The sequence below is a fragment of the Oreochromis niloticus genome, linkage group LG7, assembly GCF_001858045.2.
Source record: "Oreochromis niloticus isolate F11D_XX linkage group LG7, O_niloticus_UMD_NMBU, whole genome shotgun sequence".
Taxonomy (NCBI): Eukaryota; Metazoa; Chordata; class Actinopteri; order Cichliformes; family Cichlidae; genus Oreochromis; species Oreochromis niloticus.
The window spans coordinates 48930722-48956309 of record NC_031972.2 but is presented as its reverse complement, the minus strand read 5'-3'; the positions used below and the strand labels follow the sequence as shown (position 1 = coordinate 48956309).

Genomic DNA, 25588 nt, shown 5'->3' with positions numbered 1-25588 from the left:
TCACATAATAAAATCATGTTGCATTTCATTACCACACACACCGATTTAACGAATGTGTGTATATCCTGTATTCTGGCTGACTTCAGCTCTGCCCCCTTTTGTCTTCCTCTTATCTTTCGTTTGTGAAGAGGGAATGTTTCTGTTCCTATCACCTATGAAATAAACCATTCTGATAAGGCAACATTGTTTCAGCTCTCCCTGAGAAAACTTACCTATGGGTTCTGATAAGCTGAAAAAAAAGTCCCCAAAAATCTGGAGCCAGCAGCTGCCTGGTGACACGCTGCTCTGAAAGGACTGTCTGGCTCTCTGCGAGCGTGTGCTGAGAGGTGATGGACAAGACCCGGCCTCCTCCCTGTTCCTATCACTCCCTGTTAGCGCGTCTTCTCCTCCCCTGCTTCTAACTAATCACAGCTGACAAGGCATACACAGGGCCCTGTAATACGCCATTGGGTGGAAGGAGTTGTGCTGACCTGTCTTAATCAGGGGAGAAGGAGCAGGAGAAGGACGTTGGGCTATAAAAGCACGACCTCGGCTTAACAGAGACAGCCCGTCAAAAAGACAATGCTCTGTCTTCATGAGAAGACCAGATGTTAAATGTTAAACAGCTTCAGGGTTAAAAGTGTGTGCTTATGTGTGTGAATGTGTAAGAGAGAGAGAGAGGAGGTGGGGGTGGGGGGTCAGGGTTGAGAAAGAAAAAGAAAATACTCGTCTAACATGAGGTGACTTCTTTGCACAGCATCAAATATGAGATTGCCTGTGCTTGCTTTGGTGGATCTCTGTTTGCATATGGTGCATCCACTTCACGTGATAAGGGTGTAATCCCACGAGATTATAGCAGGCCATGTGAGGAAACACACTTATGCACCTCATGAACACCGTGCATTTATACACCCACAGGCTCTCTTGTGCTGAAACATTGATGCAGACCTTTCACTGTGACGTAATACTGTATATCATCACTGACACTTACAGTGGGATGATGGGATAAATATTTCAATGGCATGGGGGGTGGGGGGTCGAGCTGGAGGACAACCACAGCACTGGAATTTCGCCCAACTACAGTTTGCATGCAGAGCGCCCCGTTTCTCTCGTCAGCATCTGCGCATAGCCTCAATTAAAAATGAATTCATCTCGAGGCAATTTGAAGCTCTGAAGTTTGCTTGGTTCTCCTGAAAAAATAAAATAAAATTTGGGACAAAAAATACTGTAAGAAAATGATAAATGAAAATAAACTCTCTGTGATGTAACATGCTTTGAATTTTTGTTCCTAAATACCCCGTAATTACTCCACACAGAGAGAAACTCCAGGGAAATATAGGTCATCCACATTTTTTTTTTTACAAAAAATCATTTTTATTTTCTCTATCTTAAAAAAAAACGTATACAAATGCTCATATGCATGTATATGTTACATGGTGATGTATTAAAAAATGTTTTAAAAAAAATTCTACATATGTGAGGATCTGGTGAGGACAACGCCTGCTGGGCTGGCTGAGGAGGATTTGGGGGTTTCACTGCCGCTGCAATATCTTGCTCCCTGTGTGAAGTAGGAACTCGGGGGTGTGAATGAGCTGAGACTCACGGCTGGTTAAAGAGCTGGTGACAAACACGCGAAACGCTGAGCGACAACCTGGCGGACACTCACTCGAGCGGCTTAAATTCCTCAGCGGCTTTTATCCTCGAAAGTAACCGGAGACTCTTACCGTTTGGGGAGAAACCGAAAAGTGTCGAAACAAATGGTTTAAGGCTGAATGTTCGCAGAACGGGACGGATGTTTTGCAAAGACTGCTACTGCTGCTGCTGGTGCTGCTGCACGGGCCGTGGAGGTACAAAAGAACGAGAATGACAGCAGACAAAGTCAAAGAGACGGCGCGCCACAAAGGAGGGCAAAGCGGGACATGTGTGTGCAAAGAAGCGGTGCCCTAGATCTGTAACACATCTGAGTAATTCTGTCGTCCATGCTTCTTTTATGTTGTTTTGGGGCAGCAGTTCCTCATCCCGCACCTGGAAAAACAAAAGAGAGTGCATTCCCTGGCAGTACATCTCCATGCGTAAATGGAGAGACGTGTGTGCGTATTCGCCGTGCTCTTTTCCTTTGTGCTTACAATAAATTACGCTTGTTTTGTCACTCGTGTCCTGTCCCATGACCGTACTATCATAGATGCATTATAGACTTCCTCATACTTCATATCTGCCATGAGTGATGGCGATGCCTGCAGAAGCTTGCAGTACCGGTGCGCAGAGTAGCACTTACGAAAGAAGCTTCGGCGCACCGGATCGCAATGGTTATGTGAAAACATGTGTCATTCCACTGTGGCGAGACCGACACTATGAGTCGTGGGTGAGACTGATGTTTACAAAAATATGGAGTTCGCAAAGACTCCGGAGTGCGGTGTGTGTGGGCTCGCTTTCGTTTTTTCTCGCTCTGCTGGTCAAATGTGCAGACTGGAAAGCTGATGCCAGCAGCAGCGCTGACAGCAGACTCTCGCATTCATCGTCTCCCCTTCACTTCGTTTCAGGCTGCGCAGCAGAGCTGTTGCAAACTTGCTGGAGTGTGGTTTCGCCATTGTTCACCCTTGTATGTGCCTTCTTTTGGGTCGGTGTGTACTTAATCCGCTGCGGGGTTCTAATCCAGACCGCCATCTCCCTCCTAACCTTGTGCCACCTGGGCGAAGTAGCGGCGTGGTCTCTTCTGGATGGGACAGATGAGCAGCTGTTTTCATTCACGACAGCGGCCGTTGTTGTGCTCCTCTGCGTGGCCACCGGCGCACTCATGGTAGTACGGTTGAATCAGGGCATATCGGTGATCGTTTTCATCAGCGTAGTCAGGACTATCTCACTCTTCTCTCTGCACAAAGTGCGGGCCACTTGGAGACCATACGTAGCGTACCTGGTTGGAGTGCTGGGCATCCTGCTGGCGAGGTATGCTGAAAAGCTCCTTCCCAACCAAGGGAGACACAAGGAGGGCTGCACCCCTGTGACTGAGGCCAGGGAAGAGATCCCTGTATTTAAAAGGCGCAGGAGGTCCAGTTCTGTGATAGCCTCAGACATGGCACACAGTCAGTCCAACAGCAAGTCACATCGCCGGACCTCTCTGCCATGCATCCAAAGAGACCAGGTAAGAAGTTCTTGTCCCATTGAACTTTTCTCTTTCTGCTTTGTGTCCTATGAATTTTTTTTGTTTGTTTTTTGTTTTTGTTTTTTTGAGTGGAGTGGAGGAAAGATGGGAACAGTCTGCGCAGTGGCATCAAAACATGGACCACTGGCCCTTTATGGATCTGATCACAGATTTCAATGTTATTTTATTATTATTAGCAGGGATTTTAACAAAGCCAGACAGTTTGCAGGATCCTAATTTGAAAAGAAAAGTCAGGCATGTCACAACAGAATAACCATAACAGCAGAAAGTCTATTAATATGATAATACAATTATTATTAGTAGTATTGTTAAGTAATGTGCTGTTTTTTGTGTTTTTTTTTTAACCTTGCAGTGTGAAGATTACAGTTTACTTGGGTGTGCTTTGATCTTTGATCAGATCAAATCATTTTTGACTCATATTTTGTGGAGCTAATTGCAGCCACTCTCAGGCACAAATTCAATAATAACAAATGATTTATTTTTCCTATTTACATCCACACTTAAACTGTTTAGACAAACTATCATTACAAATACCTTTTTAAAAAACTAAGCTGATAATACATATGAAAAACATATGAATTAATGCAGATTTTCCTCATTTTTCACGAAAACGATGCACATTTCAAACCAGTGTAATGCTTTTGGAGTAGAAAAAAAACTTAGGCCTATGGTTTAATGTCAAGCTCGCTTCTGTCATTTCAAAATAAAGTACCAAATATGAAGTTTTGTTGCTAAATGGAATTCTATTTTTGAGCCGTGCCTTCGAGTACTGATGAGAAAGGGAAGCTGATCCCTGTCATCCCTAATTTTTTTATATCAAATGTTTTCCCCAGATAACGTCTGAGCCAATGCTTTTCTGTCCTGGACTCTAATGTCACTTGTTTCTCACCACTTTATCAGAGCTTGCTGTACTTGAACCTCTGGAATGTGGTTGCACTGACTTTCAAATCTTTACTGATACTGATACACATGCATTCCTGTGTTAAAGAAGACAGGTTAGCTTCACTCAAATGAACTCATATCAACTCCTAAAACCTCTCTAATGCAAAATCAATGAATGAGAAACTGACTTTTAGAGCCATCAAAGCTATCATTGTGACCTATGAGTGTGGTTAGTCTGGCAGATGAGAGGCTGCACTGTCGGCCACTTGAAAGATGCCTTCAGGGCTAGTTAGTGTTGTAGTGTGCTAGTTTGTTTTTCTTTGCGGTCACACACATGCACACACATGGTACACAATTTGGATACGAAAAGACTCTTAGATATTTTACACTTTGCACTTTTTTCTGATTCAGGAATGATTTTGCAACTGAAGCTTATTTTTTGTGTATTTATTTTTTTAATTTTTTTACTTGAAGTAGGATGTTAAAGAGTTGTCCCACAAATAATATAAATTATTTCATATTATATTTATTTACACATGAAGAAAGCAGTTCAATTTCTACATATAGTTTTTGATATCTTCTCAATTCTCCATGAACTATTCTCTAAAGTTGCTCTTGTTTTCAGTGTACGCGACCATGCTTTTAAAACAATTCAGAAATCGAGTAAAGGTAAAAGTTCAGTAAAGCATATTTTTAATTTCTCCATGCCACACCAAAGCAGTGAGACTACACGGAGACATTTGACAGCTAAACTGCAATAAGTCACAGCAATGCACCTTTACAAAGCTTGCAAATGTCAAACACATAAAAAAGGGTGGACACCAGGTTTTACATTTGGATTCAGGCTCCACTGGATTCAAAACAGTTGCTTAGAGCACAGTAAAAACAGACAAGTTATGATTTATGATGTTTTGTGTTTTCAGTCCCCATACCTCACTCAAAAGCACGATGAAACCGGCTGACAAAGTAGGCAATATCATGAAACAGTGCAGACATTTACAACATCTGTGACTCTCATGCATTGTCACCTCAGCCAGGCTGGAGCCCTCTGCTGAAAGACGGTCTCAATTACAGGTGTTTGTAGTGGGACGTAAAGACGGCACTGCAGGCACCCACTGCGCAACATGAAGAAGTTCACGACATATTAAAGCTTCTACAACAAAGGCCAAGTGATGCACCCTTCCCTTTCATCTCTGATGGTTCTGCTTAGCAGTTGACCAGTCACGGCCTGCATGTAATTGAGCCACACATGGCGTGCATATGCTGTCTTGTCTGTGTGGTCTGTAATGTGTAAACAAGCTTGCGCTGATCCACACTAGTCATCACCTTATTCCCACTGGGCTCTGGCATCCCCGGGGGTTGATGGGGGTGAAGGGGATCAGTCACACTTTTTGGGGCCCACGAAGCAACCGCCACATGGTGATGGGAACAGGAGAGATGCCAGACAGCAAATATAAACATCTATATATTTTTAAAAATCTGGCTGGCAGATGAAAATATATATATTTAGTGTTTAACAGCAACACGGCTGTAATTTTCTAGGAGTGTCTTTGTTGTAAAGAGGCTGGTTGATGTTTTAACAGTTTGCCCTTTTGCTGTTTTCAAGAGAGTTATGATGTTTTAAAGAAGCAGCATAACAAGGAGTACATCTGCGCTGTGTTGACCCGATGATGTTTACACTAGTGCTATGTGACTGAAGTGTTTGAAGAACAGTGTAATCCTGGATGGAGCATTACATTTGATACTTAACTTTATTTTTCTCAGGAAGCTTCTCTCACAGACCTTTGAGTCTTATTAAAAAAACAAAAAGAAGAAACAAAGCTCTTCAGATTCATAGTCACGATGTAAAAACTGTTTATTCAGAAAATAAATAGAGCAAAGAGAAATCTGTTTCTTTGCTTCATCACAAATCTCAAAGCTACTCTACCCCCCCATTCTCATCACCATCCTTCCAAAGTCACGCTTTGAGGCGCTGCTCAACAGTAGATTTAATAAACAGTAATTTTCCCTTTTTTAAACACAAATTGGCTGCCGACATCTATCAGCTCACTAAATAGATGCATTTTGCAATGCTGGGGTTGTCCCCACCCCCACCCCCATCTTTGGCTTAATAAAAGAAAGTCATTATCAGCTGATCTGATAGCAGTTAGCGGGGCCCTCTGTGGGATAGTTCTTCGTATTGGTTTAATACGAAATGACAAGCCGGTCTTCTGTATTTCAGTTGGGGATATTGAACTGGAGAATAAGGTGTGGACTCGTGTGGATCACTTTTCACAGCATGTGAGGAAATTTGAGTCCAAGGCTGTCCTGCTGCAGACATAAGCGCCACCGTAGAACTTTCTGTGCGCAGAAGCAGAGGAAGGCAGTCTGCCCTGTTTCAACCTCTCCTACCTGAGCTGCAAAGTTTGAGCAGAGCTGATCAGGCCGGTAATGGGGAGTAAAGTACTACACCCTTTGCAAGGTCTTTGAAGCCACTCCCTTTTCTCTCACTAACCCCACCCCTTTCCATAGCTATTTCTCCGCTCTCTGTACTCTCACTGTCACCAGCACAAATATTATCCCAGCCAGAGGAGGAAATTCTTTCTTAACTCGGATGATGAAGATATTCTTGAAATCTATGATAATGACTTCCTGCGGAATGGGATCCAAACACAATTACTGTTGCTCTTGTAAAGGTTTCCTCTTACTCTATTTTTACCGCACTGTCCGTAATTGAATTGTGTTTGGGATGGAGGAGGTTGTTGATAGCCTGTAGGGCAGTGATTTACCACTGCACACTCTCATCCTGAGCAGCTTGTTTGTATTCTAAACTCATAGCCTCATGGGACATGATGCGTTTTAACTTTTTTTTTCTCTTAATTTTTTTTTTTTTTAAACTTGAATGGCCTCTGGGTTAGAAATGGTCTCATTGAAAGCCTCCTTCTGCACTTGGAAAGGAAGCTGATATCAGCATGGGGTTCCGTGTCTTGTGATTGGGCGTTCCACTTCACACTTTCAATCCTCATTCAGTCCCCGTGTATTAGCTGCGCTGTGCATGTGTGAAGAGGAGGAGGCGAGGGGTGGAGGAATTGGGGTAGGAATGAAAGTAGGTCATTTGAGGTTTTGTTTAGTAGCCAGGCAAAACACCAGGCTTACTCTTACCCCCCCTGAATGGTGGAAGAGTCTTGCGTTTTACTGATGCAGAGTAGCAACTTTTAGCGTGCTTATGCTCCACATTTGTATGTGTTACCTCTGCCATGTTGGCTAACCAGCATGAAGCCACATCACTCCGGGTTTTGGTCTTGAAGTTGCCCGTCCAAGTCTCCAAAGGTTCTCTTGGGATTATGAGAACTGGGTGCTGTTTCCGTAGTTTTGTCAATCACTTCAATCAAATACGTCAACATTATGCACACTGAAGTGATTAATATGTAGTTAGACTGGCTTAAGTATCAGATAAATGGCTTTGACACTATGTAACCAAACCAAACCAACCAGGTTATCTATACCAGTGGCTTTTGTTTTTTATTTCTTTTAAATAATGTATCCAGCTGATCAAAAAATAGTTTTAAACAATGCCTTTACCAAAAGCTAAGACTTTGTCCAGTGTTTTTTTTGAAAAGATTTTTCCACAAACTGTCAAGTTTTCAAACCGTTCCAACGTCTTCTTCTGTATATCTGTACGTCTCTCAGCTTCCATACTGGAATAGCATTCAAATGGTGGTAAAAAACCACTACGACTGCACACTTGTGTCATCAACCAAGCTACAGTTGCCATGGTGCAACGTGCCAGGTTACAAAAATCAAGAGGTGCACGACCGACTGAAGTGCTACAGAGACTGTTGTGCGCGACGCAGGCTTACAGGATGTGATGTCAAATTTGTCGCGTGACACAGGCAACGCAGTGCTATATTTTGACAATGAGCTAATTTTCTTGTCCATAATCTCTTGTTAGTGATATTACCTTGATCCTAGATCTTAGCAATTAACTGAGTGAGAACAAAGTTATCAGTACTGATCGAAACAATGGCCAAAACAACACAAATAATGCCCAAGTTTTGATTCTTTAAACTCTACTCTCCTGAATCACACATCTGTGTCCACTTCTTTCATTTCAGTCATTTACAGCAATAAGACTAGCTCATTCCCTGTATCTCTGATCATTTAAGCCAACCAAACAAGAGGTCCAGGACTGAATTGAATATCCTTCCCTCTCTTCCCTAACCCTGGCACAACCACGCTCTGGTTCTCTACTGATTACCATGGAAATTGCAGACGTCTGTGTGAGCATGTGTGCGCATGTGTGTGTGTGTGTGTGTGTGTGTGTGGTGCCAGCAGCTTGATGGCTGCCAGCTGCTGTAGGCTGAGAGGTTGAATCCGCTCTGAGAAACATGGAGGGCCTCTAACCACAGACGCAACCCAACGCAGCTGGAACGGCTAGACAGATGCAGGCCTCCAGTTCTAACACACATCACACATATTAACACCTCAGGTTCCCAGTAAATGCCTCACGCTGGACTACAGCAGAAGAATCTGACGTGAAGTACAGATTTTTAAACTTTTTTTTGCGTGAATCGAATAGTAGATTATGAACTGTACTCATTTCTCCTGTGTTCTTGACTAAGGCAACTATGTCACTCAAGTTTTCTGTGTTACCATAAAAGATGGACTATTTCTGTAATGGAGGTGAACAGAATGTTCCTGGCACAAAAGTGTTTATGAGTAGAGTATGTGGGCGTCCGTGCTTGTGCATGAGTGTGTGTCTGTGTATGTGAGACAAAGATAGAGAGAAAGTGTGCGCACGTGGTGGTGAAGAAGTGGATGTCCGTGCATACCAATAGGGCTGGATAGTGTTTGTAATACTACGTAGCCAATACTCGCGCCAGCATGTCATTACCATAACAATGTTCTTGTTGATTTTTTATTTTGAGGATTATAAACATATTTTTATTTTTCTAGAGAAAAGTTTTTTTTTACTTGTTATAGCTCATTAGTGTCTTTTTATCTTACTGCTATAACAACTGAATTTGTAATGATTGTATAAATATATATTTTTTTGGTCTATTTAAGACTGCACTTTTAAGAACTGGCTAGGAACAACTTTAAAAAATTAGCCTATATGGGGAACTCTGGCTTATCAGTAAGCACTATCCCTGCTAGATAGATCTAAATGCATTAAGAAATATTAGATAGTCCACTTTGTAAATGTGGTAAACTGCCCTTAAAGAAAAAAGTAATACCAAAGAAACTGCAGAAGTAAAGAATATTCAGCTTTATTTAGCTAGCATCGTTTATAGAAACATGCAGCCTAAAGTGATTTTAGAGCACAGACGGTGGTAAAAACAAAAATAGAGATTTTATAAGATCTTAAAGTCCTCGGATCAACTAGGAGATCAGGATCTTCTTATTGATCTATTTGGTACATATATTGATTCTTTTAAAAAGACACAACATCGCTCTGACCCTTGAAATATGGTCATTTTTGGGGTGTCCTGTGATGCCTGTGGTACCAAGAGGGTGGCAGTGGTGTCTTGTGGCTTGTGGGGTGGAGCCCTGAGGGATCAAACTTAGTGTGGCACATCCTGCAGATACTCAGACTGCAAACAAGGCACGTCAAAGTTACCCAGACATAAATGACAGAACCCAAGATTTGAATTTTATTCAGTTCACCTAGTCAGAGGTTTTAGTGTTGTGGCTGATCACTGTATGTCAAATGCATGCCTGAGAGATGGTGCCAGACTACAGGGGCAATACAGGAAATATCTAGTAAAGGATTGTTCCAGGAAAAAGTCCTGCTGGTTCCAGGTTCCAATAACGGTTGTGGAATTTTTATGGTGGATCTTTTTTCATAATTAGGCATTGGGGTCCTTAGGCCATGGCTGCTTTGGGCTGCTTTCTGGCTAACATTTCTAGCATCACTGTCAGGCCTTTACAGTGCATATGAAACAAGGGTATATGTTGAAAATATACTTACAAACTTATATTAGCAAGCAAACATCTAACATCTAAAAGAGTCATAAGGTAGTTTTCCCTAAATTCTGAAGTCTGAAACTGAAAAAAATTTGAATAACTTCAGAATTTTCTTGAATCCAAACATTTGTGTCTGTAACCCTGATGCCATGTTTTTGCTCTCTAAGGGATGGGCAGTACGCTCGTTTGGGGAAATGAATGCAATGCCTCAAGCTTTCATGTCTATTTATCATCCTAAGGGCCTTTCAATCACAAGAGGAGCCCACCTTTAAGACAGTAATCCCTTACATGAGTAGACATTCCTGCCGTTGCCCTGCTGCTATATGAATTGGAATGTGCAGGTTGAAGGGCCTTGAGGACAGGCCCGCGGGCCCATTTACTCAGCCCTTTCTCTCCCTGCACACCGTGACCTGAGCCAACACCACCATCCTGGGCTGTCACCAGGTGTACAGCTGGCCTCTGCCGAATGAATAGATACTCTCACATTTCCCCAGGAGGTGTGTGCTCAAGTGGGCATGTGTGGGTATTCAGGAGAAGGAGGTGGAAATGTAGTTCTAGACTGAAATAGCGACCGGCAGTAGAATGTGTGAAACACAGAATAAATAATTCTTCGTTTCCACTCCCTCAAAAAATTCAAAAAAATTATCTGAGGCTCTTTCATCTGAGTTCAGATTGAGTAGGGGAAGTTCAGCTAATCCCCCTGTTCCAGTGTGGTCATTGTGTCTGCGTTAGAAACAGAGCAGGCCACAGTTGCTGCTGTCGCTGCTGCTGCTGCTGCTGCTGCCATGACTCATTTAGCGAGGGGGAACATTTTGAGCCCCTATGACTGAGGCTGCCCAATAAATCCAAACATAGTCAGCTATTAATTGATTATACATTTCAAGAGCATGACAAGAGAAGTGGTTTTCAGTGATGAATGACTGCATTTAGTAATCCACTGCCTGGTTTGTTTCTCATGGTTTCAACTGTTCAGACTATTGAGACTTTTTTGTTAAATTTAAATTGAACATGTAGTGTGAGTTGTCCCTTAAACATTCCGGCTGTGTACTGTTTCCAAAATGCCAGTGTTTATAGAGGTATTCAGATCCTTAGGTTAACTTGATAACAGCTTGCATGAACACAGGAGCGTTGGAGAGTAACTATTATTCAAACTATTCAAATTCTGTCTTATAAATCCAAATAACTTGTTCTTTGACTGTTTTGATTTCATGCCCCTTTAAGCTTCTATTGTGCTTAAATTCAAACATATTTTACTTTAATGCGACACATTTACTTCGATCATTAAGATTAGACAAAAAGACGACAACTTTCTAAATTGTAATAAAAAAAGTAAAAGTTTCTTCTTATAGTTTTATGTTTTGTTAATGAGAATCAAGTATGTGCAACAGCTGGCATTAAAGACAGAGTGTATTTCCAAAATTACACACACACACACACACACACACACACACACACACACATATATATATATATATATATATATATATATATATATATACACATATATGAAAGCTCACGCCAGTATAAGATAAATAGAATTTTTTTCTAGAATCTAAAAACAACAAACTGAGGATAACAGGTCGAACTTAGAAGATGTACATATATATTACATATATTGTAAAATCCTTAATGTAATTAATGTAATGTCATTTACCCAGTGGTACACTAATTTTAACATACAGTTGAAAAAGTCCACTTGTTCAGAATTATCAACACTTTTTCTTTACATACTGTAAGTACATCCTCACAGTAATAAAACTGACCTTTAGTTTAAATAGACTGCTCAGTCCACGATTTATGTTTGTGTTTAAATATATGTACTATAAATATATGGAGCTATAGGTACTTTGATGTCACTGCCTTCACTTAAGAAAAGAGTATTAATATTTCCTAACTTTCTCATTGTTATTTTCCAATGTCAACAATGCTCTATATGGGAGTTAAATATATATTATATCATGGAATTACTATTACCTGTTCCTCAGTATATAAAAATTACTTTAGGGATATATCTGGCTGAGTTTAGGCTCAATCTTTTATGTAGGTTAACTTTTCTCATCTGCACATTTTTATGCAAACTGTTGATCAGCAAATTATGGCTGTAAACCTAATAGAATGAAATGTAGAATTTATCTGTCTGGTATACAGCCTAGAGTGTAAGTATAAAGTACTGGAAAATTGAGATTTCAAGTAGATTAAAAGTTTGAGTGCAGCACAGTAAGTGGAGTAGACTTTCTCAGCTACATTCTGTTAAAACAGTTTCAGCTTCATATTGTTAATGACAGAGTTCCCTGGTTAATAAAGTACGTATCGTATCTCACCTTATTTCATTTGGTCAAGCTCTGACTGTGGAATATAATCTTTTAGACCCGAACGTAAAGCCGATTTAGTCAGCAGGCTTTATGTCTCTCCCGCTCAGTGGCGTGGTGCAAGGAACTGTGTTATTGTAACCTCTGCCTGGGGAGCCCTCCCCTTCAGTCCGGCCCACTGCCTCACTGGCTCACCATGAGCCCGTCTGTCCCTGCAGCCAACAAGGCTTCTGCTGTTCCCTGCTCAATGCTATGTTTTACTCTCTAAATATGTTAGAGAAAAAAAATCTGTCTGTACATCTGTCTGTCAGTGGGGCTATTTCACCCCTTGCAAGAGTCTTCGGGTTTGGGTTAGGGGTTGTTTTTTCACAGTCACTTTCAATTAGCCAGATATTAAAAATGCAATGTATAACTGTAGGTACATGCTGAACTGGCATGAAGATTAATGGTGTTGATGTGATTTTTTTTTGTTAAACAACATTTTTGGGAGAATTTTATGTCTTTCTTTTTAATAATACTATTAGAGATAGACAGGTAATGCAAGGAAACAGAGTAGGGGAATAACAAGCAAACTGGTGACTCATTACCCATGTGGCATGCGCTCTAACCTCTCATCTATTGGGTCACCCCATAATTTAGATTTTTATGGACGTACTGTGGATGAGGTAATACTAAAGTAGGTTACATTTAATTTAACAGTGCAGAGCCTCTTTTGGACAACTTTGGTTACATTTTTAAGCCACTATGCAACAACAAATAGCTAATTTTTCAGAAATAAGTTAGTTTTCCATCCATCCTTCTGTCTTCTCCTTATCCAATTCATTGCCAGTCTATCCAAAGACATGCATGGGTTTAAATTTAAGGTGACTGCTGATTCTGAAATAGCCGTAACTGTGAGTTTTGACTGTCTTTCTCTGTTAAGTTTAGTGAGAGTTTACATGTTATGTTTTAATGATGGGAACACTAAAGTTTAGAGGAACTGTTTTCTTTTTGTTCAGTGTGTGTATGATAAATATTTAAATCTTTATTTTAAGTGAGTATTATGCACTTGACATTTACTGTTTCAAGGTGCAAAGAAAGCAACCAAATGGCCCACAGACAGACTCACACTTGCATGAGTTAACTGCTCTCTCAGTGCTCACGTATTAAGTTAGAAGTGTGGGCCTGTGTTCAGTTGTTAGACAACAGTGAGACGAAGGCAGCGCCACTGTCCTACGTCTATCATCAAATGCTTGTGCTTTTTAAGTATAATGAAGAGCATGATGAAGTACCACTGTGCATATTTTCTGGACAATGTAACTGCCTTCCAATATACAAACGCACAAACAGATTGCAAGGTCTCATTGATTTGTTATGGCACTGCTTGGAGACACTAAGCAATGCAAAGGGCAACTTGCTTTTATGTAGATGACATCCGTTTATAGTCTGCCTGAGTTTATTGCGATGAACAGCAGGCTCTTCCATGTATGCATGTTCTGCCACACAATCCTGTGTAAATATTGCACTGTTGATTCCAGGCACCCCTTCCTTCCCAAGTTAGCCAATACCAACTGCTAGCTGCTTGAAGTAGCACAAACCAAACCTATGAATGATAATTTACAGGCATATGTTTAGTGTGTGTCTATAGTCTGTGTGTCGTGAAGAGAAACGGTGAAAGCTCAGACAATAGCAATGGGACTGAGATTAGAACAGGAGTACCAGGCTTTTTGAATGGTTATTTGCCAAGGGCCACCTTAGATCTCTCTCTCCACATTCCCTCTCTCTCTCTCCATAATATTTTCCATTAGCTGCTGTTCCATTCATACTCTCTCTGGTTCCTGCATCGTCTCCTCCGGGGCCTGACAGCTTGAATGAAATCTCCATATCTATGATAATCCTTCTCTTTTCTTCTCTTCTGTTCAGATTGGAAAAAAGTTTGCCAACATAATGTGTCTGTGATGTTGCACCCCCACCCCCTCCCTCGTTTTCCCCCCTTCCCATGTGGTCAGTCACACTTCAGTATTGCCATTCAAAAATTCTGATAGGTTTGGCTGATGATTCTTTAGGGTTAGCGTTTCCATTGTAAGGATGAAGAAAGGCATGTGGTGGTTTTGGCAAAACTCCACAAACTGGAGAGGCAGAAGGACCTTTGACGTCATCAGGAAACGTGACCCACTTCTCAAGAGGCAAGGAGCCTTGGGCTGGTTGAGCAGATGTTGCACAGATGAGTCTGCATGCGCGCGTGCATATACACACACACACACACTAACACCTAGTTTTTATGCGCACATTTTACTCTGTCTTTATTTTCCGTTAAAATGCCCACAGAAAGCGAATAAATGACACAAGACATTTAGGTGGGTCTCATTTGCGTTTATGGCCGTGCGCAGGCGTGAACCCATGTGGTCGTCTGCTTGTGAGATATTAGTATAAGAGTTAAAGGATCACAGAAGTGAGTTAGTGAGTCACTGAGGTCATATCTGGTGGTTTTTCTCTAACAGGTGTCCGAGGGACAGGAAAAAAGGAGCCTGAAGCTAATTCTACAGTACGTCTTTTAGTTACACCACTTTTGTTATGTAAGGTGGATGTTCAGCTCTCCAGCAGCTCCATCAATCTTCTCCTTTTCCCATCTGCTGTGATTTCAGATGTTACATAAAGCCTTTCTTTCTGGTCTGTCAGTTAGATATGTAGGCTCTCTTTATCTCGCAGCTATTTGCACCTTTTCCTGAAAATGCAACTGTGCCTGTCACGTTTTTTTGTTCCAGCAGAGTGACTGCACAGTTCAAGCTGACATGCATTCCCACTGAAGAACCAAACCTGTACAGGTTTGTTACAGGTGTGACATCTGCAATCAATATTATTATGCTGAAGCTGGGTCACATGACTTGTTGTAGCTGCACTCATAGCTGAGTCACCATTATTGCCAGAATCCAGCTCCTTTGAGCGCTTTACTATGTTTTAAATCATTGTTTTGGTTTTCTAAAGAACGTTCTGTTTCATGCAGAAATCCCAATAGGAGAAGGGTCAATTGATTCTTAAATCTATTGGTCCTATAACCTGAAATCACTGAACAAGGGGGCACTGTTGACCAGGTGTTTGGGGGTCTTTCTTTTAAAAAAAAATCTCTTGTTCTTGTTTTTCATGGCAAGTGACCCAAACCAGGGAAGGTTAAATCAGACTTAAATGAAAAACAATCCTTAAAAGTTGAGTCAACACAAACATTTCTGAGAGTAAAAGAAAAAATTAACATAGAAGCCCTGCTGGACGTTTTCCTAAACTACATCACAAACCGCTGCTGTGGTCTCACATGTATCTGATCAGTCTGTAATTAGAAGGTATTGAGTATATCTGTATATTCAATCATTTCATTGCTGTATTAATGTCAGAATTCTATCCAGAAACACAATTATTATGGGTTTGTTTTTATTTATTCCTTTCAAGTTTTTTTTCTCTTTTAGCCTTTTCATGTGCCATCATTTGAATCTGGACTCATTCTCCCGTGGGAGTTTCGTCTAATCAGATTTCACCCCCTAAACCTGATACGCAAATCGCGATTTGCGGCGTAGCTGATCTTCTACATAGTTTGCGCTAATTTGAACAAATTTGATTACATCAAATAATGGAAACAGCATGTTTATTCACACTAGAGTTAGATGTGTAGTCTCTCTCATTCTTCCTTTGTTCATTTTTCAGCAGGGAAAAGGTGCAAGCAATTGTTTGCTGGCAGAAGAGTCGGCGATTTTTATATGAAGTCCGTCTTATTGTCTTTGCAAACACCTCATTTCCAGGGATTTATCCCAGAATCTTTGCAAATATTTGGAGTTTTAGACAAATATTTTGGATATCTATGTTGCATATACGTCACAATAATATGTTCAGCCTTTCTCCCTTGCTTCACTTTCTGGCATGCCACAGCCGGCAGTCGGTTTCCAATTTCTGAGAAAAATTTGCTTATCCTAGATCTTAAGAAAGGCAAACATCAGTGCCTGTTGATCTCAATTAGTAGCTTGGCTGGGCATTCGTGATAATGTTAGGTTTTTAATCCAGATTACTTTTTAGCAGCTGTGTCCTCTTTGTTAGTTATGGGTGAAGCATCAGAGGCATCATATTATTCCAGGCAGATGTTTGATCAGGCCTCTTCACGAACAAAATGGTTGGACCTCTAGAGGGTCCTCATGCTGTTTATGATGAGCTGATTATTTCGGAAATGTCGGGGATAACGAAGATTGGTCACCTTCAAGAAGTGACCCAGTTTCTAAGATTTTTGCATTCCTCGCCAGCCCCTCTGGTTGCTGACGGACAGCGGGCTGAGACCCGAGCCAACGACATTACATGCTTATAAAGATAATTATCTGCTTCATTTTACACAAAGTGCACATGCACGCATAACACGCGCGCCCACCTGCAATAAAGGGGGCCAGAGTGCAGTGTTGCCACAGATGTAATAAGCACCCATTTATTTCCACATTGGCACAATGTTAACTCTGATTCAGGGACCGGTGGATGAAAAGGTCAGTGGGCTTGTTTTGAGTGTAAGATTTCCATCATCACATCGCACGCTCTAGCAGATCCAGTCCAAACTACACAAACAGTGTCTCTGCAGCACTTGACAGCCTTGATTCTGCCATTAAGTCAATAATCTACCCTCACCCACTCCCTCTCCTCCTCCCTTCACAACTGACCTGCTGTTAGCTTACGTACTTCCCTTTTTACTTACCCTCAACAACTCTTATCCAAACAGCAGTATAATTTTCCCCCTTATGTGTTTCCCTTTCTCCCACCGTGTCATTTTCCACAATTCTTCCTTTGCATTTTTTTCTTCTCCCCACACTTCTCACCCAGCATCTTTTCATTGTTTCCAGACAGCGGTGAAACATATTGAAGAGAATGTGTGGAACGTCAGAGTCTGTTTTCACAGAGAAAGGCAGGGATACGGACACACACACACACACACACACACACAGGGAGAACTGTTCCAGGAAAGTGGCATCTGTGCAGCCCATTAGGGAGGGATTCAGTGGACCTGTGTGGGCCTTTTACATATGGTGATCAGCTGCTGGAAAGGAACTGGAACCAAGGGTCACATCTGAGAGGAAACATTAGGGGAGATGAGACATGTTGGACAGATGCATTCCCTTCAAGGTCCTTTAGCGCTCTATATCAATGCCGTGGTAGCAGCACACTGGCCAGGTTTTTCAGATCTGCAGGACTGTGCTGCAGGTTGCGGCAGCCAGCAATTCCGTTGGCTGCAATCGAACCGTCCCACTAACTCAAACATGTGGATAAAATTCTAACACTCCTTGAATCATAATCCCTAAAAAAAAGTTGTTCATTTGTTCTCAGGAAGTCTGAGGATCAAGAGTAAATGGTGCGGGAGAAAGTGAACTCTGATCAGTAGTAGCACTGTTATTACCGCCGGTCTGCCCTAAAGTAACGGATGCTGAAATGGCTCTCTTGAGTGCAGGTGTACCCTCTTGCCCTTAGTAACAAGAGAAGTGAGTGAGGAAGAAAGCATGGCAGAGTGAATGAGTGTTCTGAGGTTTTTGTTTTTTTTGGGAGGTGAAGTAAGGAGGTGGCCTTCTCTTCAGACCCTGCAGCTGCAGTTCATCAGTATATTTGTGTTGCTAAGTCTGAAATGACTGGACTGGATCCTGACTGGATCCCGTCCATGTCAGGGCAAGATACTTCCTTCTTTGCCCACCCCCTGTCTTTAGTAATTCAGTTTAATGCTAACTTGTAATGAAAATATTGCTTTCAATCCCCAAAATATCAGAATTAATTTTAAATATGAAATGTAACTCCTTGTATTAGAAGTTGCATTAGTTCTCGGTGCTGTGTAGCTTAATTGTATGTAAATTGTGTTTTTTTGTTTTTATTTTGGAGAAGAAAATACTTTTTAGCCAACAACAGTAAGCACATGTTCCTGACTCTAGTTTTACACAGTGTGTATTAGTGTGTAATTCCATCTTCTAACAAACTGATGTATTCTCAGAATCATAGAAGCTGCCATGTTGCCTGCCCATCTCAAATACAGTGGCTAAGATGAATATTGCTGCTGCGCCCAGTATTTTTTATTTATGTGGCTAGAGACTGGGCACATTCGTAGTAGTAGAAAAGAAGTCGTAGGCATTTGCAACAACGGATTTGGATAAAATATCATCCTCTTCCTCCTCATTTGGAGCTCCAACAAAAAAATAAAAAAGTGCATAAACGTGCTCATTTATTCCAGATATTCTCAGAATTACTTGTTGTCAGCAGATTAGACATCCTTTAACTAGGATTAAGCACTTGAATTGGGAGATGTTGACTGTTGACTGATATACTGACATCTAGTGGTGAGATTTTAAACTCTGTAACTTTAAAATAACTTTAACTGTAACTTTAAGATATTTCTAGTTCTGTCAGTGTTAACGGCGTCAACGCGTTAGCGCGGTTAGCTCGTTAACGTGTTAACAACATTGGAACATTAACAAACACCAACGATGTTGAGACTTGAATAGGAAAATGGAACAAGATTATATGCAAAATAATGACACACAAAGTAACTGAAATTTCCCCGCTTTAGGCAATGTTTGTGACAGCCTTGCACCTTTTCAAAAGTTAGTTATAGTTAGCTAGCAAGATTTTAAAACAAAATTTTAAAGTAAAATAGTTTCTTCTTAGCTGGTCACGGTGATATTACTAGAGGAACCGTCCTCTGGGAGGCTCCTGCTCACGTTGTTTGAAGATGTGTTGTGTCAGAGCACCTGGTCAGAGCCTCAGGCGGTGGATGTGGCTGTGCATGCTGCATGAATGTGAGACTCATTAAGCCCACTGGCGTGCCAGGTGGACTGCAGCTTGTGCTTGTTTCAACACACACACACACAAGCGCGCGCACGCACGTCTACATAAGCTTATTCTGTGATGCATCAACACATATATGTGTGCTTACTAATAGGAGCACAAATAAGACACATTCACACAATTTGCAGTGACACACAGAGGTAGGGAGAGCTACTGGCCTTGTAAGCCTCTAATTAGATCATCTCAGATATGGTATCATTGTAACCAAATTAGTGATGATGCAGAGTATAGTATATCAGGTTTTGGCCAGAGCTCAGTCACATTTGTGGCAGAGAAATGACATGGAGTACTTGTCCCAAATGCAATAACTGAACTTGCGTCATGGAAATTAAGGACAGTTAAAAATACAGATACTTCAGAGGAAGGTAGATTGATGCCTGATAAAGCTCACATGTAACATCATGTTCGAGCATAAAGAGGAAAAAGAGAACATTCATCTGGCTGGATGAATACTCCTCTTGAAATCACTCAGCAGTAGTTACAATCTGTCTTTTGATCGATCAGTGCTAACCTGTGTCACTTTGTCAAGAAAAACCTCCTTTGAAATGTCAATACGAAGAAAGATATTTGTTTTTAAAATGTAGTTTTTTTAATCATTATAACATCAAACTAAACTTGACTACTATTGCCAGCTGTCTCAAGATATTTGTTTATAATTATTGATATTTTTCTCACATGACATCATGGCGACATTGCTCAAGAGTTGTACACCATACTTGGTGTGATAAAACCACCAGTTTCTCTGTGTATTCTCTGACTGCTTGGCAGTGGTTCCTGGAGGTTTCCTGCTGTCTCTGAGTGAAATCAGTTTTAAAGAAAGGGTTGGACCAAAAAAAACCCCTGGTGATTGATTTGGTTGCTAGAAGATTCCCACAGTTGCCTGTGGGTTTTCATGTTTCTCTCCAAATACTCGCCAACTGTCCCAGCAGTTGTACAACTTGAAAAAAATGCAAAAGAACAAGGTTCGCCTTCAAAGTAAAAATTGGGCCTTTTTCAAAATGTACAGCTTTTACTTGGATGGTAAACCTTTTCCATTTCCAATTTGCATCACACGTTTCATAGTTTCGCTGCAGCTCCAGGGATAGCTGGACAGTGTTTGTAGACAAGTCCATCACTTTCATTCAAACCATGACTGCAGCAGTATGCTAGCAACCAAAAACAATCACAAGGTAGTTTTTGCCAACCATTTAATGATTACATGTTTTTCTCTGGTGAAGGTGGTTGCCTGGAGTCACTGACTGGTCTGTAGACCTGTATGACTTCATTTTCCCAGCGACTGCCACCGACTTCAAGCAGATCTTACAACCGTTTCTCCCTTCATGACTGGCGGTTGCCTGACGGTCATTTATAAGTCTGTGTGACTGCGTCTCAATCACTTGATCCTACCTCACCTACATGATTGTTGAAAATGGTGGACAAGGTTGTTTTTTTTTCTAACCTGTCATGTCCAGCAGCTTTAGCAAGCAAAATCATGATCTGAATCCACTGTTGCGCCTAAAACATTTGCTTTGTGGACAAGTTAACATCATAGTGGTCACAGACAGGGGTCTGAAACCCCCCCCTCAATATCTATTATGATTTTACATTACACAAGCACCTTTTTATGAACAATCACTCTTATTTAAAAGTTACATCTCACTAATGTAGTTTGACCACATTTAGATTTATGACAGTTTTAAAGAAAGTGTATACCGTATGTAGCCACATCATTGTTAATACCACTAAACAGCATCTTGCTCATGTGATTAAGGGAATTATAATATTGCAACCCAGTACCACGTGTAATACACACACCGGTCCACTGTGAAAAAGCGTGAAAAAGACATGCATCCAGAAGTTGCAGTAGTAGCTGCAGTAACAGCAGAGAAAGATATTTTATTTTATTTCAAGCCAACATGAAAAAATCACGGGATGCAACTTCTGCATGGGGGTCCAAATTTTTCCCTATCTGGTAGCATATAAACAAGCATGCTCACCGCAGTATGCCATATTTGATATATCGCCCACTCCTGTGTGAAGTGTAATTGGTACATTTTAATAATGTTTTAATACTATTCCATCCTTATAGTGAACAGGATAGTTAAACTAGCAACTTAATTAACTACTAGCATACTATAATGGAGTCAGTTTTATTAGGACCACTTCAGGCTGGTGTATTAAGTTGTACTTTTGTGTTTTTCTCAGTCCAGAAAATAGTAGGATGTCTATTTTTGAGCAAACCATCTTTCATCTCATTTCCCTGCATTCGGACATTTTAATATCTCCAGCTCCTTAAGGTTACTGTTTCTACTTGTTTTTACTTGATTTTAGTAACATACATTCCCACTGTTTCCATAACCCATGAATCTTTGTTTCAGTGGGCTAAATAACATTACTGCAGCTATTAGAAAACATGAGCTGGCTAACATCCAGCTAGCAGCATTATTAGCAAATATGCATTGTTGAATACGCATTTAGCAGTTTCTGGAGGACAGCTTACAGTCTGCTGTGTCTGAATCAACTCTGGTGAGTTAAGAAGTTTAATTATTTCAGTGCAATTCAAACATTAAGGTGCAAAATTCATAAGAATTGATTGGTGTTTGCAACAACACGTGCAACTTCTTTTGTGTTTATGCTAGCTGGCAGTAAAAAATAAGTAAAATGACCTCATTGGCTTTCTGTACTCTTGCCGTCCGTCTGAACTCACCTAATGGTCTTTGTGTCGGGAATGTGTAAGGCCTTTATAATAGAGTCTGCATTACATGTTTGTCTCTACATGCTCTTCTCTGATAGGCCCATTTTTCTTAATTACCAGAGTGACTGTTTATCCACTCTGTTTGCCTGGATCCTTATCAGCCCTAACAGTGTTTTAACTCCCAGTGGAGAATGTGTGGGAGAAGGCGAGAGGAAGTGTGCATGCAAGTGTGTGTGTTGTGACGCACAATAGTGTACATGTAACCGTCTGTGTTTGATGTGCTTTGTCAGACACGGGTCAGAGTGTGTGGAATGCCGAACATGCAGATTCTGTCAGTGATATCCGGATTGTGGTTGTGCTGCTGAGGTAGTGTTTTGTGTTCCTCCTGGTTGCAATGGAGAGATGGATTCTCTGTCTGTTGTCACCTAGTGGACACTTGTGTTGACATTTTAGAGCAAAGTGATGAGTGTTCAGGTTATTGCCTCATTCCTCAGCACTGACATTATCAAGCATACAAGGAATTTGCATGTTTTCCATGCCAAATCGGGAGCATTTGTAAAAACTGGCATTATTTTAACAAGCCGGATTGTAAAAATGTTCTTCTAGACCGTCGTCTGCAGTCTTTTTCTCATTTAAAATGGAGCCGTTTGAGTTGGCCATGTGTATATGTATATGCTTTTGTTTGTGCTTTTAGTGTACGTGTGTGTGCGAGTGCACATTGAAGTATGTGTGTAACCTGAGCTCTGGCCATCTCCCTGTGTGTGAGTAATGGTCCCTGTTTTATTGGCCCACTCCTCAACAGAGTCTATGAGTAATCACATAATGCATGCTCTGACGTCAGCACTGTTTCCATGGTAACACAGTGCTCCCCACTCTGGGGAGGTGCGTTCATTTTTTTTTCTTTCCCCCACATCTCGTCCTAGAGCCTTCAAAGCTCCGGCTCAGGATGGAGACATTACTCCTAAAGCTAGAATCACCTCCCCCCCAATCTATAGTTTCACAGTGTGCTTGTATGATTAGCACCAAGGACTTTGCTCTCTTTTACCTGCCGCTTCTCCTTTTTTAGTTCTTTTCATCCCCACGTCTCTGTGTTTCACTCTAAACCTTGTGGTCTTTTATTTGATTTGTCCCCATTTTAGTCCTCCTCTGTTTCCTTTTGCCTCCCAGCTCTCTTTCATGATTAACCCTCATTTTAATCTCTGCCCTCTCTCTTCCCTTCTTTCTTCTGCTCTCAAAAACTCCGTAATGGTGAACAAACCACCTCTCATATTTTCACGCCAGATGTACTCATTTTCCCCCCGTTTTCACGCACTGCTGAATTCCACTGAACGGACATCCCCTCTCTTTTCTAAAGGCTTTCCTTTTTTGTATGATATTTTGCCTTTTCCCTTTTCCTTCCTTGTTCTGTTCAGAGGACAAGCTGTGTGTATCTGTTCCTACCAAAGATTAATATAATTCCAACCACCCGAGGGTTGCGACATTTCACTAAAGCAAGTTCAGGTACAGTTCATAACTAGATTGTAAATGGAGTATGTCTTATCTACACAGGTACTCTCTTAAACTCATTTAGCGTTAGATTTATATCAAATAGATGCATTAAAAAACAAAACACTGCATTGCATAGTTTTTCCTGCAAAACTAAAACCTCAACTCTTACCCACTGCAAAGGTTTTCTAACTCCACTATGCCAAATCTATCAAAGTTCCACAAAGTCTAACTTTTTTCCAAGCCTGAAAACCATCAAAATGTCAATAATCAGGCCAGCCTCGATCTCTAGCTAGCAGCAGACTGTCTGTCTGGCTAGCCAAACACACAGTGAAGCCATTAATGGCTCTCTGTTATGTCTGTTGTTAATGCACAGAGAGGCAGAGACTGAAAGCATTACGTTGCCCATTTTAACCATCTCCTTTTCCTACTGAAAGTGGAGTGTTGCTGTTGAGAAAAAGGGCACTGGGGTCGCCTAATCCTAGCAGGGATTTGCCACTGCTTTTCTGTCATCTAGATGCTCAACTCTGCTGCTCACTGTCAGGTGCGTAACTGGAGGCTAACAGTGAAGACTGACTGGTTGTCTGGGTGACAAGGGAGCAGCACTGCTGTAATAGACTTTGTGTCTCTTGTTAATCAACAGGGCTCTGCTCACACAGGCGTCCATCTTCATTTTCCAATCAATTAGATCCAGTGCACACCACACACACACACACACACACACAGGTGCATGTGACTGAAGTTACTCTGTGGATGTGTGGAAAAGAGGCAAAAGAGTCAGATGGAGGAACCACAAGCGGTAGTTATAAACATGTGTGATTCTGTGCAGTTTGCCAGTAAGGCAGTCATAAAAAAAAAAAATACTGCTTTACTGGTCAGCCTTGAGTCATGGCTGGGTTTCTAGATGACTTTGCCTTGACTTTGAGAGGCCCAGGGACACACAGAGCCATAGCCATTCGTGTGTTGTTGCATGTCAATTGAGTTTTGGCCAGAGACCCTGAGAGTGCAATCGAACCATAAACCAGTAAGCCACAGTTGAGGGCATAACCGCCCGAGGCAAGGCCTATTCTGCCAATGCAGGTGCCCTGGTTGCTGACAGTTTAACACAGCACTGCCAGCACTGCAAAAAGATCAAGTGCAGTGAAGGACAAGGAAAAGGTGAACATTAGAGTCAGAGTATGGACTAAATATGAATGTAAAAAAAATATATCTAAAAATTGGGAAATTTTATGAAACACAGGTATCTAAACGTGTAAATATGACGCTACATTCAAGAGATGGTTAGCTAAATTTAGCCTATGGAAACAAAGGGATCCTGCTGCTCTCTTAATGTCTGTCATTTTCTTCCAAGCTCATAAACTCTGTGATTTCTAAGCCAGTTTTGTTTTTTCTAATTTTGCTTCAACTGCTCTCAATGTGTAAAAATGCTTGGCGCTACAATGCATAACCAAGTTATATCAATTGTTGTTTTTATGTAATTTTTTTTTCCAGGAATAGCTTTGCGATCTGAATAAGAGATTTTTGGCTTTTCTGAGGTTTTAGGATGAGTCTTGGCAAACAGGAAAGAAAAGCTGTAGTTACTCTTTTTCACCTGAAAACTCCTTTCATTCTTCTTCTGGTAATTGTATATCTGGTGAATCAGTGCTTCATAGGAATTGCATCATCCATGCAGTTCCCAGTCGTTGAGCTAAGCTTAACAAAACTGTAGCTTTACTCTTGAGGGACAGATACAAGAGTGTATCACATCTATCATTTTACGTATTTCTCACTAATTTTTCTTCAACGCAGTCGATCCTTGCAAATCTACTAATTGCTATTCAAATGTATAAATGATTGAAATGAATTGTGACACATGGCAAATGCAGTTCTATTAAAACAATAGCCTTTCAAACCGGCAGGCATCATTTAGCCACTGACTCCCAACTCGCAACAGCTCATTATTGTTGCTGTGATTTGTCATGTAATGTTGTAATCACCAACAGCGACTGTTTTGGATGTGAGTGCAGGCTGGACGAGGTCTGCCCGTCTTGCTTCTTCTCTTTAGGGATTTCCAGTGTGACAGTGTTAGAGGTGGCCAGATCTGAGTTTTGCATTCACATCCGTGCCCCTCTTTTTCAGCCTTTCGGCACCAGATCCAGGCTCAGGCTTGGCGCATGTGTACTACTCAGGTTATAAGCAGAGCGGTGATTTACTTGGGGTCTGTTTTCAATTAATGTAGTGCGCACATGCAAATGATAAACATGCAGATTTTTTTAATATAAAAATTTCCATGGTTTTTAACTCCAGGGTGGCCATTTTGTATTTACAAGTCCTACACAGTACAGCCTTATC

General features: G+C 41.1%; 1 protein-coding gene across 3 annotated transcripts in view; it reads left to right on the top strand.

Moving 5' to 3' along the window:
• The first annotated feature begins 1357 nt into the window (after positions 1-1357).
• LOC100702445 (cGMP-inhibited 3',5'-cyclic phosphodiesterase A) overlaps positions 1358-25588 on the top strand; it is a 74183-nt gene continuing 49952 nt past the window's right edge. Inside the window, exon 1 of one of the 3 annotated variants that reach the window (XM_005450919.4) lies at positions 1358-3118. In XM_005450919.4, the coding sequence (XP_005450976.1) occupies positions 2204-3118 (915 nt within the window). In that variant the 5' untranslated portion in view covers positions 1358-2203. The remainder of the gene's footprint in view (positions 3119-25588) is intronic. The other 2 variants (XM_005450918.4, XM_019361722.2) reach the window with 2 other exon arrangements.